Raw genomic sequence first — 13,476 nt, 5'->3', positions numbered from 1 at the left:
AGGAGGTGGATGGAGACTCTAGATGTTATATAGGAGGTGGATGGAGACTCTAGATGTTATATAGGAGGTGGATGGAGACTCTAGATGTTATATAGGAGGTGGATGGAGACTCTAGATGTTATATAGGAGGTGTATGGAGACTCTAGATGTTATATAGGAGGTGGATGGAGACCCTAGATGTTATATAGGAGGTGGATGGAGACTCTAGATGTTATATAGGAGGTGGATGGAGAATCTAGATGTTATATAGGAGGTGGATGGAGAATCTAGATGTTATATAGGAGGTGGATGGAGACCCTAGATGTTATATAGGAGGTGGATGGAGACTCTAGATGTTATATAGGAGGTAGGTGGTGGACTGTGGTTGGACCATGCAGAGATGGGGTGTGTGTTTGTGCATGTGCGTGTGCGTGTGCGTGTGTACACAGGCCAGGTGGGAACAGTCATTCTCTAGCACTATTTCCCAGCTAGAAGCTTCATGGCTTTTCCTTCCTCTCCCGCGATGGAAGAAAACAGGTTTCAATCACAATCCAACAGAGAGCAGAGTCCCGTATACAGGTGTTGGACTGAACCGGTCCCCAAGTCAGTCCACAACAAATCCCATTCAGTAACACAGAAATACAATGTTTACAATAAATTCAATGAATTGATGTAATTACATGTAACTACAAACGAACTACACTACAAACTAATTTTAAAACAGAATTTAAATGAGTCATTCATTTGTCCATGATAATTCAATCAGTGTTGTTCTATGCCTTATCAGCAATTACCAGGTAGAGCTGAGTAGGCTGATCTGAATATCCCTGCTGTACAGTCATAAGAGACAGTCAGTGCTTCCCAAATGGCACCCTAGTCCCTATGGGTCTTGGTTAAATGTAGCGCACTAGAAAGGGAATAGGGTGTCATTTGGCATCCGTCCCAATATCAGGCTCCACACTTCAGAAAATGAGCAAACCTCAATTTCCAAGAACACGACGTTGACAACTAACATTTGTCTTGCTATCTGTCTGCGGAACATTGAGCCAGTATAAATAAGAGATATTGTTAAACATTAAAACGCCTCCAAAAAACAAAACACTGTGAATTAACTGTCATTTGTGTGGACAGGGGGACTTGAGACCACAGAATACTAGACCTGCTCTGCAAATGAAATCAAACGTTTTCATTTCTCTGTGTTCAGCGCGGCTGCGGCTCTAAACCATAAACTGAGTGTATAAAACCTTAGGAACATCTTCCTAATATTAAGTTGCACCTCCTTTTCTCCTCAGAACAGACTCAATTTGTCAGGTCATGGACTCTACAAAGCTGTCGATAGCATTCCACAGAGATGCTGGCCAATGTTGACTTCCCACAGTTGTGTGAGCTTGGATGGATGTCCTTTGGGTGTTGGACCATTCTTGATACACATGGGAAACTGTTGAGTGTGAAAAACCCAGCAGCGTTGCAGTTCTTGACACACTCAAACCGGTAGACCTGGCACCTACTACCATACCCCGTTGAAAGGCACTTAAATATTTTGTCTTGCCCATTCACCCTCTGAATGGCACACACACAATCCATGTCTCAATTGTCTCAAGGCTTAAAAATCCTTCTTTAACCTGTCTCCTCCCCTTCATCTACACTGATTGAAGTGGACTTAACAAGTGACATCAATAAGGGATCATAGCTTTTATCTGGATTCACCTGGTCAGTCTAGCATGGAAATGTACACTCATCAGTTGGATAATACTTAGCAGACCGTTTCTAGATCCAATACCCTTCAGGTGTGCCCAGTCCGCTTCCAAACATATTTCTCACCTTATCCCATTAATAAGTAATTAAGCACTGTTTGTCTCTTCACTGCTGTCATTGATCGCAAGCGCACAAGCGCGCACACACACACACACACACACACACACACACACACACACACACACACACACACACACACACACACACACACACACACACACACACACACACACACACACACACACACAAACACACACACACACACACACACACACACAGCTATCTGATAACCCAGAAACAGTATGTGTGTGTATCGGTGTGTGTGTGTGTGACAATTGGCAGGAGTAAGGAGATCCTTCTAGAAGGGCCGTCCTGCAGAGTCTCTGGATCTTATTCATTTACTCCCTCATTCAACAGGAGCAGAGAAGAGAAGGATGAGATGAAGCATTTAAAACAGACCAGGACGAGGGAGGGAGGGAGGGAGGGAGGGAGGGAGGGAGGGAGGGAGGGAGGGAGGGAGGGAGGGAGGGAGGGAGGGAGGGAGGGAGGGAGAGATGCTCCCAATGAAAATATTACCAAAATAGCATCAGCTTTGCAACAAATGTTGTATTGCCGAATAATAGAAAAGAGAGATAAGCAGGGATTATGACTCTCTCTCCACAGATGCAGTATGACTGTATCCAGTGAAATGACAGTAACCCTCTCTGACTGACTGGCAGACCTCCATAATCCAACCTAGTATTCTCACTGGTCTCTGTCGTTAGGACCAGGAGTTTTTACCTTGGCCACATGACCTGACCAGGAAAAACTCAGAGCTCTATGTGTCACCTCATATTCCAATACAATTGATCCGTTATTTCTTCACAGGGTTAAACAACTTTGGTAACTTTCCAAAAGGATTCACAGATTTACAGTTGAATCCCTCCTGATTACAAGAATAAGAGATACTTTATTCCAGTCAATAGAACCTCCACTATTCCTTCCACCTGTTTCCACTGTGTTTACAAAGCATTCCACTGCAGGGTTAAGGTTAGTAACTTCAGCTCCTCTAAAGACAACAGCCACCTGGGAAAACATAACCCTGAGGAGGATACTGCTGTTTCTTACCCACTGATCAGTGCTGTGTGTGGCCCTCCTCCCTCTTGGGAGAGCAGAACACAGCTCCACTGAGGTAGACTTAAAAGCCCATATTATAAAAAGATCTCCCTCCCTCCCCATCTCCCTCTCTCTCTTCAAAAGAGCCGCTCTAAAGAGCAAGAGATAAACAAAACATGAGGCTATAATGTATTATGAATATGCAGTGTGTTATCAAGGCTGTGTTATTTGCTACAGTAATGACTTCCATTAACACCTGACCTGGAGTTCTCTGACCATCGATCAACCGTTCATATTTCAGAACACCAGAGATGGAAAGGTCATGTGAAGAGTGTTTGAGCTGCGTTGATGCGCGCATGTGTACGTGCGTGTGTACGGGCTGAGAACGTGTTTAGGATCAGGGGGAGAGGAAGAGTCTACAAGCCCAGTCAACACACACTCACACAGAGATACACACACACCCAGGGGTAAGTTGGTCACATTAAAGAAAGAGAGAGACAGAGAGAGACAGAGACACTCACAACTGTAAAATCATTATTATCTAATGAGTCAGAGAAACAGTCCTTAACTACAGCTAACATCCTTCCCTAAAATCTTGTGTTTCCCTAGGATCATTCCCTAATACCTAGTATCCTTCCCTAGGATCCTTTCCCAGGATCCTTCCCTAGGACCATTCCCTAATACCTAGTATCCTTCCCTAGGATCCTTTCCCAGGATCCTTCCCAAGGATCATTCCCTAATACCTAGTATCCTTCCCTAGGATCCTTTCCCAGGATCCTTCCCTAGGATCCTTCCCTAATACCGAGGATCCTTCTCTAAAACCTAATATCCATCTTTAGGATCCTTCCGTAATACCTAGTGTCCTTCCCTAGAGCTGTCAGGTATGTGTCTCTGTCTCTCATGCGTTAGATCAACCTCTCTGTGTATCCAGAGGCTTATTGTCTTGTCAATCACCTCGTCTAGGCTCTCTATAGATTTTAATGTCAGGTGCTGTCTGTCCGTCCGTCCGTCCGTCCGTCCGTCCAGTGGAAGGGCTAAAGAAGAATCTGCCTCTGAGCTGCCAGTCAGTTGTCGGATTGTCTTAGTCACAAAAAGTCAAAGACTCTGTTTTCAGAGAGTTTCCACTTGTCATGAGACCAACTGGTGACAGACACAGACAGGCTGGTGACAGACACATACAGGCTGGTGACAGACACAGACAGGCTGGTGACAGACACAGACAGGCTGGTGATAGACACAGACAGGCTGGTGACAGACACAGGCCGACTGGTGACAGACACAGACAGGCTGGTGACAGACACAGACAGGCTGGTGATAGACACAGACAGGCTGGTGACAGACACAGACAGGCTGGTGATAGACACAGACAGGCTGGTGACAGACACAGACGGGCTGGTGACAGACACAGACAGGCTGGTGATAGACACAGACAGGCTGGTGATAGACACAGACAGGCTGGTGACAGACACAGACAGGCTGGTGACAGACACAGACAGGCTGGTGACAGGCTGGTGACAGACACAGAAGGGCTGGTGACAGACACAGACAGGCTGGTGACAGAGCATCTACAGTCAGAAACACTGCATTTACTGTTTTGTCCATTTATATCTCCATGTATATTGTCCATTTATATCATTCTAAATGGATTGATAACATTCTAGGCTGCTAACAAACAAAGACAAATCACACAGACACTGTCTGAGCCTTACACACCGGGCTCACAGTGAGAGAGATAGGTGGAGGGAGGGAGCGGGAGGAGAGAGACAGAGGGAGATAGAGAATTAGAGGAGGGAGAGAGAGAGGTGGATAAAGGGATAGAGAGAAACACAGAGATGGTTTCTTCCCATCAAGTCTTGGCCTTGGCATTATAAAGGAGATTTGTCTCCCTCTTTTTGTCTGAAATATGCAGTCGAGTCAGATCAGAATGAAAAGAGTTGAGTGGGGGAGAGGAAAGGGGGAAAAGACAGAGAAAGGGAGGGGGAGAACAAGATAGAGGGAGGGAGGGAAGGAAGAGAGTGATAGGGAGGGAGAGAGAGAGGGAACAAAAGAGTGAAAGGTAAAGACGGGAATATATCCCTTTCTATAAACAAGGGACGAGACACATGCCAGGAATCATTTCCACACTACCGTGACCTGCACTACTGCTCAGATAACACCACAGATGACATACTTGGCATGATTTTATTAATTTCATTACTTTAATTTTTTTCTTGTCACGGCAACACCCAGACCTACTAACTGTATGGCAGAGGAAACATGCCAAGGGAAGATAGCAGAGGAAACATGCAGAGGAAAGATAGCAGAGGAAACATGCCGAGGAAAGATAGCAGAGAAAACAAGCCGAGAGAGGATAGCAGAGGAAACAATCAGAGGGGAGATAGCAGAGGAAACAAGCAGAGGGGAGATAGCAGAGGAAACAAGCAGAGGGGAGATAGCAGAGGAAACACGCAGAGGGGAGATAGCAGAGGAAACAAGCAGATGGGAGATAGCAGAGGAAACAAGCAGATGGGAGATAGCAAAGGAAACAAGCAGATGGGAGATAGCAGAGGAAACAAGCAGGGGGGAGATAGCAGAGGAAAAAGCAGAGGGGAGATAGCAGAGGAAACGAGCAAAGGGGAGATAGCAGAGGAAACGGGCAGAGGGGAGATAGCAGAGGAAACATGCCGAGGGAGGATAGCAGAGGAAACAAGCCGAGGGAAGATAGCAGAGGAAACAAGCCGAGGGAGTTTAGCAGAGGAAACAAGCTGAGGGAAGATAGCAGAGGAAACAAGCCGAGGGGAGATAGCAGAGGAAACAAGCCCAGGGAGGATAGCAGAGGAAACAAGTAGAGGGGAGATATCAGAGGAAAAAAGCAGAGGGGAGATAGCAGAGGAAACAAGCAGAGGGAAGATAGCAGAGGAAACAAGCAGAGGGGAGATAGAGGAAACATGCCGAGGGAAGATAGCAGAGGAAACACGTCGAGGGAAGATAGCAGAGGAAACAAGCTGAGGGAAGATAGCAGAGGAAACAAGCTGAGGGAAGATAGCAGAGGAAACATGCCGAGGGAGGATAGCAGAGGAAACAAGCTGAGGGAAGATAGCAGAGGGAAGATAGCAAATGAAACATGCCGAGGGAGGATAGCAGAGGAAACAAGCCGAGGGGGAATAGCAGAGGAAACAAGCCGAGGGAGGATAGCAGAGGAAACAAGCTGAGGGAAGATAGCAGAAGAAACAAGCTGAGGGAAGATAGCAGAGGAAACAAGCCGAGGGAGGATAGCAGAGGAAACAAGCTGAGGGAAGATAGCAGAAGAAACAAGCTGAGGGAAGATAGCAGAGGAAACATGCCGAGGGAAGATAGCAGAGGAAACACGTCGAGGGAAGATAGCAGAGGAAACAAGCTGAGGGAAGATAGCAGAGGAAACAAGCTGAGGGAAGATAGCAGAGGAAACATGCCGAGGGAGGATAGCAGAGGAAACAAGCTGAGGGAAGATAGCAGAGGGAAGATAGCAAATGAAACATGCCGAGGGAGGATAGCAGAGGAAACAAGCCGAGGGAGAATAGCAGAGGAAACAAGCCGAGGGAAGATAGCAGAGGAAACAAGCCGAGGGAAGATAGCAGAGGAAACAAGCCAAGGGAGGACAGCAGGGGAAACACGCCGAGGGAAGATAGCAGAGGAAACAAGCCGAGGGAGGATAGCAGAGGAAACAAGCCGAGGGAGGATAGCAGAGGAAACAAGCCGAGGGAAGATAGCAGATGAAACAAGCCGAGGGAAGATAGTAGAGGAAACAAGCCGAGGGAGGATAGCAGAGGAAACAAGCCGAGGGAGGATAGCAGAGGAAACAAGCCGAGGGAGGATAGCAGAGGAAACAAGCCGAGGGAGGATAGCAGAGGAAACAAGCCGAGGGAGGATAGCAGAGGAAACAAGCCGAGGGAGGATAGCAGAGGAAACAAGCCAACACACGTAGTCTACAATAAAGGAAAGGCATGTATCACTGTCAGCATTTCCCTAGATATTTCCCTAGTCATTTAGCAGATGCTCTTATCCAGAGCAACTTATAGGATCAAATAGGAGTAAGTGCCTTGCTCAAGGGTACATCAACAGATTTATCACCAAGTCGGCTCGGGGTTTCGTACCAGCGACCTTTCGGTTACTGGCCCAATGCTCTTAACCGCTAGGCTAACACATAAATCATCAAGTGATTTTAATAGGATCTGTTAGAAAATTATATTTTCACACGCATTACCTAAAGCATTATCTATATTATCATAGTATTATTAACTCTGCTGGTCAGGGCTAGGATGGGTGAGAGCCTGAGAATGGCGTGGGTGGGGGATTTGAAGTATGGGATGCTTAGTTTACTGTGTGTGTGTGTATGCGTGTGTGTGTGTGCCCGCGTGTGTGTCTACATGTGTAGATATGTATGTGTGTGTGTGGGTTTACAGATGGTGTGTGTGGGTCTACAGATGGTGTGTGTGTGTCTACAAGTGGGGGTGTCTCTGAGGACCAGGCAGATCTACTGATATCCTGTTCTATTTAGGTTACCATGGAAACAAAGTTTGGCGCAAGGCTGACCGGCTTCTATTGACAAAAGCATAAAGGAGGAGAGGAGCTTTATAGTCTTTCAGATAACACACAAAAACCCATCAAACCCAGCACAAGGCTGCACTATGACACATTATACTGGACGACGAGGACCACGCCGTGTCTGAAGTGTCTATTAATATCATATCTGATTCATGTTCAATAGCAACTCATAGTTTAAGAACTCATTCCATACAGCTACGTAACTCAGTAAGAATCCTTTTTCACCAATGTGAGTGACTGTAGCCTTCCATGTGTGAGTTCACTTGAGGTGAAGAAATATCCGATCTGATATGAAATCACAACGTAGGGTTCAATAGCAGCTCAATACAAAAGCACATATTAGCACATAAAAAGGGGATACTTACTCAGAAGAATCTATAAAGTATATTCCAAGTGCTCCAATGCTGAGAGCGAAAACTAGCACAACCTACAGAGAGAGAGAAGAGAGAAAGAGATGCATCAGTTTTAGAACGCAAACATGTACAGTGCCTTCGGAAGGTATTCAGACCCCTTCAGCCTTAATCTAAAATTGAATAAATACATTTCAAAATTTACACAGAATACTCCATAATGACAAAGTGGAAACAGGTTTTTAGAAATGTTTGCAAATGTATAAAATATAAAAAACAAACAACTTATTTACATAAGTATTCAGACCCTTTGCTATGAGACTCGAAATTGAGCTCAGGTGAATCCTGTTTCCATTGATGTTTCTACAACTTGATTGGAGTCCACCTGTGGTAAAATTGATTTGACATGATTTGGAAAGGCACACACCTGTCTATATAAGGTCCCACAGTTGACAGTGCATGTCAGAGCAAAAACCAAACCATGAGGTCGAAGGAATTGTCCGTAGAGCTCAGAGACAGGATTGTGTCGAGGCACAGATCTGGGGAAGGGTACCAAAGCATTTCTGCAGCATTTAAGGTCCCCAAGAACACAGTGCCCTCCATCATTCTTAAATGGAAGTTTGGAATCACCAAGACTCTTCCTAGAGCTGGCACAACTGAGCAGTCGGGGGAGAAGGGCTTTAGTCAGGAAGGTGACCAAGAACCTGATGGTCACTCTGACAGAGCTCCAGAGTTCCTCTGTAGAGATGGGAAAACCTTCCAGAAGGACAACCATCTCTGCAGCACTCCACCAATCTGGCCTTTATGGAAGAGTGGCCAGACAGAAGCCACTCCTCAGTAAAAGGCACGTGACAGCCCTCTTGGAGTTTGGAAAAAAGCACCTAAAGTCTCTCAGACCATGAGAAACAACATTCTCTGGTCTGATGAAACCAAGATTGGACTCCTTGGCCTGAATGCCAAGTGTCACGTCTGGACAAAACCTGGCACCATCCCTACGGTGAAGCATGGTGGTGGCAGCATCATGCTGTGGGAATGTTTTTCAGCTGCAGGGACTGGGAGACTAGTCAGGATCGAGGCAAAGATGAACGAAGCAAAGTACAGAAAGATCCTTGATGAAAACCTGCTCCAGAGCGCTCAGGACCTTAGACTTGGGCGAAGGTTCACCTTCCAACAGGACAACGACCCGAAGCACACAGCCAAGACAATGCAGGAGTGGCTTCGGGACGAGTCTCTGAATGTCCTTGAGTGGCCCAACCAGAGCCCAGACTTGAACCTGATTGAACATCTCTGGAGAGACCTGAAAATAGCTGTGCAGCAACTCTCCCCATCCAACCTGACAGAGCTTGAGAGGATCTGCAAAGAATGGGAGGAACTTCCCAAATGTGTGCCAAGCTTGTAGCGTCACACCCAAGAAGACTCAAGGATGTAGTCACTGCCAAAGGTGCTTCAAAAATGTCTATGTGTAGTTTGATGAGGGGGGGAAACAATTTAACACATTTTAGAATAATGCTGTAACGTAACAAAATGTGGAAAAAGTGAAGGGTTCTAAATAATTTCTGAATGCACAGTGTATAACATATCATACAATATAGCAATAATTATCATTCTGCACATTAAAGCATCCGTCACTCTCACATGAACACACAAACAAGTCGCAGTCCCATTTCCTCTTTAATAATACCTCTCTGAGACTGTAATGTACATCTTGTCTTCAGGTGTGTGTGTGTGTGTGTGTGTGTGTGTGTGTGTGTGTGTGTGTGTGTGTGTGTGTGTGTGTGTGTGTGTGTGTGTGTGTGTGTGTGTGTGTGTGTGTGTGTGTGTGCGTGTGCGTGTGTGTCATACTGAGTTACATAGTAGACAAGGTTGTTGATAACTGTCATCAAACAGTGGCTGGTCTCATAGCCTCAGAGAGCGGACAATAATCAAGAATGAACGTAGTCCCTCATGCTTAAGCATCAGCTGTCAGAGCAGTTTTCCGATCACTTTACCTGTACACTGCTAATCTGTAAATAGCACACCCAACTACCTCATCCCCATACTGTTATTTATCTTCTTGCTCTTTTGCACCCCATTATCTCTACTTGCACATCATCAGCTGCACATCTATCGCTCCAGTGTTAATGCAACATTTTAATTATTTCGCCTCTATGGCCTATTCATTGCCTTACCTCCCTAATCTTCTACATTTGCACAAATTGTACATAGAGGTTTATATTGTGTTATTGACTGTACATTTGTTTATGTGTAACTGTGTGCTGTTGTTTTTGTGGCACTGCTTTGCTTTATCTTGGCCAGGTCACAGTTGTAAATGAGAACTTGTTCTCAACTGGCCTACCTGGTTAAATAAAGGTGAAATAAAAATAAAATAAATAAATGTCAGTGCTATGCTCTAACCCTGCATCCCAACCTGAGCATCACGTTCTGCCACCTCGGGTCTCTGGACCCTCCCACACCTACAGGAGGGTTACATCCTGAATAATGAACGTAGTCTCTCATGTCAGTACGAGGCCTTACGTTACATCCTGAATAATGAACGTAGTCCCTCATGTCAGTACGAGGCCTTACGTTACATCCTGAATAATGAACGTAGTCCCTCATGTCAGTACGAGGCCTTACGTTACATCCTGAATAATGAACGTAGTCCCTCATGTCAGTACGAGGCCTTACGTTACATCCTGAATAATGAACGTAGTCCCTCATGTCAGTACGAGGCCTTACGTTACATCCTGAATAATGAACGTAGTCCCTCATGTCAGTACGAGGCCTTACGTTACATCCTGAATAATGAACGTAGTCCCTCATGTCAGTACGAGGCCTAACGTTACATCCTGAATAATGAACGTAGTCCCTCATGTCAGTACGAGGCCTTACGTTACATCCTGAATAATGAACGTAGTCCCTCATGTCAGTACGAGGCCTTACGTTACATCCTGAATAATGAACGTAGTCCCTCATGTCAGTACGAGGCCTAACGTTACATCCTGAATAATGAACAGTGGGTAGTGAATAGCAACTGTAAGTACAGTTGTATACATAAGAGATTGAAAAGAGAAAGGGAACACACTAAACATCTGTAAACATGTAAGTCTTGAAGGGTGACTGCATGTAGTGTTGAGGGGAAGGCTACTGTGACAGCCTTAGATAATGCAAAGTCATTGGTTGTATTGTACTGGATGCTATACACGCAGGCACACACGCACACCGTCTCCCCAGCAACATCCCATCACAATGTGCTGAGTTGTATTGTGAAGACAGAAGGGGTAATATAAGGAGAAAGTAACTCTAGAAGCAATCATTCATATCTAACATGTGGTCAATTCCACAATAATGAATTTACACTCTGATTTTTCACTTTCCAATGTATACTAATAAAAACATTGATTTAAATGTAAAACAAACCATACAACTCTATTCACAAGGACTACTTTTAACAAATTACATAGTACAATTTACTATACCAGATTTACAGGAAGAACTGTGCAGATACAAGTAGTCATTGTGCATATAGTTGGTTGGTTAAACTCTGAAATCAATGGGTTTTGTTTGGCAGTCTCCGTGTAAATACGATACCATGGAATTGCCCATGCTGTTCACACAGAGACCAGCTCTCTCAGATGGATAAACCTTGTGTTCACACAGAGACCAGCTCTCTCAGATGGATAAACCTAGTGTTCACACAGATACCAGCTCTCTCAGATGGATAAACCTCATGTTCACACAGAGACCAGCTCTCTCAGATGGATAAACCTCATGTTCACACAGAGACCAGCTCTCTCAGATGGATAAACCTCATGTTCACACAGAGACCAGCTCTCTCAGATGGATAAACCTAGTGTTCACACAGATACCAGCTCTCTCAGATGGATAAACCTCATGTTCACACAGAGACCAGCTCTCTCAGATGGATAAACCTCATGTTCACACAGAGACCAGCTCTCTCAGATGGATAAACCTCATGTTCACACAGAGACCAGCTATCTCAGATGGATAAACCTCATGTTCCCACAGAGACCAGCTCTCTCAGATGGATAAACCTCATGTTCACACAGAGACCAGCTCTCTCAGATGGATAAACCTCATGTTCCCACAGAGACCAGCTCTCTCAGATGGATAAACCTTGTGTTCACACAGAGACCAGCTATCTCAGATGGATAAACCTCATGTTCACACAGAGACCAGCTCTCTCAGATGGATAAACCTCATGTTCACACAGATACCAGCTCTCTCAGATGGATAAACCTCATGTTCACACAGATACCAGCTCTCTCAGATGGATAAACCTCGTGTTCACACAGAGACCAGCTCTCTCAGATGGATAAACCTCATGTTCACACAGATACCAGCTCTCTCAGATGGATAAACCTTGTGTTCACACAGAGACCAGCTCTCTCAGATGGATAAACCTTGTGTTCACACAGAGACCAGCTCTCTCAGATGGATAAACCTCATGTTCACACAGAGACCAGCTCTCTCAGATGGATAAACCTCATGTTCACACAGATACCTGCTCTCTCAGATGGATAAACCTCATGTTCACACAGATACCTGCTCTCTCAGATGGATAAACCTCGTGTTCACACAGATACCTGCTCTCTCAGATGGATAAACCTTGTGTTCACACAGAGACCAGCTCTCTCAGATGGATAAACCTCGTGTTCACACATAGCCCAGCTCTCTCAGATGGATAAACCTTGTGAAAACAACACATGAAAACACATGACTGAACACATTTTAAAACACACGACTGAACACATTAAAACACACGACTGAACACATTTTAAAACACACGACTGAACACATTAACTTCTTATGGCTGGGGGGCAGTATTGAGTAGCTTGGATGAATAAGGTGCACAGAGTAAACTGCCTGTTACTCAGGCCCAGAAGCTAAGATATGCATGGTATTATTAGTATTGGATAGCAAACACTGAAGTTTCTAAAACTGTTTGAATGATGTCTGTGAGTATAACAGAACTCATATGGCAGGCAAAAACCTGAGAAAAAATCCACCCAAGAAGTGGGAAATCTGAGGTTTGTAGTTTTTCAACTCTTTGCCTATCCAAGATACAGTGTAAATTTGGTCCGATTGCACTTCCTAAGGCTTCCACTAGATGGCAACAGTATTTTGAACCTTGTTTGAGGCTTCTACTGTGAAGAGGGAGATCATGAGAGCTGTTTCAACCAGAGTTATGGCAGAGTGCCATGAGCTCAGTCTCGCGCACGACCGTGAGAGTTAGCTGCGTTCCATTGCATTTCTAAAGACAAAGGAATTCTCCGGTTGAAACATTATTGAATATTCACGTTAAAAACATCCTAAAGACTGATTCTATACATCGTTTGACATGTTTCTACGAACTGTAACGGAACTTTTTGACTTTTTGTCTGGACCTAGTGCTCGCGCCTCATGAATTTGGATTTGTGAACTGAACGTGCAAACAAAAAGGAAGTATTTGGACATAAATGATGGACTTGATCGAACAAATCAAACATTTATTGTGGAACTGGGATTCCTGGGAGTGCATTCTGATGAAGATCATCAAAGGTAAGTGAATATTTATAATGCTATTTCTGACTTCTGTTGAATCCACAACATGGCGGGTACCTGTGTGGCTTGTTTTTGTGTCTGTGCGCCGTACTCAGATTATTGCATGGTGTGCTTTTTCCGTAAAGTTTTCTTTAAATCTGACGCAGCAGTTGAATTAAGGAGAAGTGGATCTATAATTCCATGTATAACA

The 13,476-nt window shown here is 44.8% G+C and overlaps 1 protein-coding gene across 25 annotated transcripts in view; it reads right to left on the bottom strand.

Moving 5' to 3' along the window:
* The window catches only part of LOC129836540 (calcium-activated potassium channel subunit alpha-1-like), a 361,164-nt gene that overhangs the window by 169,191 nt on the left and 178,497 nt on the right, over positions 1-13,476 (bottom strand). For all 25 annotated transcript variants that reach the window (XM_055902871.1, XM_055902883.1, XM_055902881.1 and 22 more), the window contains exon 3: positions 7,758-7,819. In XM_055902871.1, the coding sequence (XP_055758846.1) occupies positions 7,758-7,819 (62 nt within the window). The remainder of the gene's footprint in view (positions 1-7,757; positions 7,820-13,476) is intronic.

The sequence above is a fragment of the Salvelinus fontinalis genome, chromosome 37 (genome assembly GCF_029448725.1).
Source record: "Salvelinus fontinalis isolate EN_2023a chromosome 37, ASM2944872v1, whole genome shotgun sequence".
NCBI lineage: Eukaryota > Metazoa > Chordata > Actinopteri > Salmoniformes > Salmonidae > Salvelinus > Salvelinus fontinalis.
This window is presented reverse-complemented; position numbering and strand designations above follow the sequence as displayed.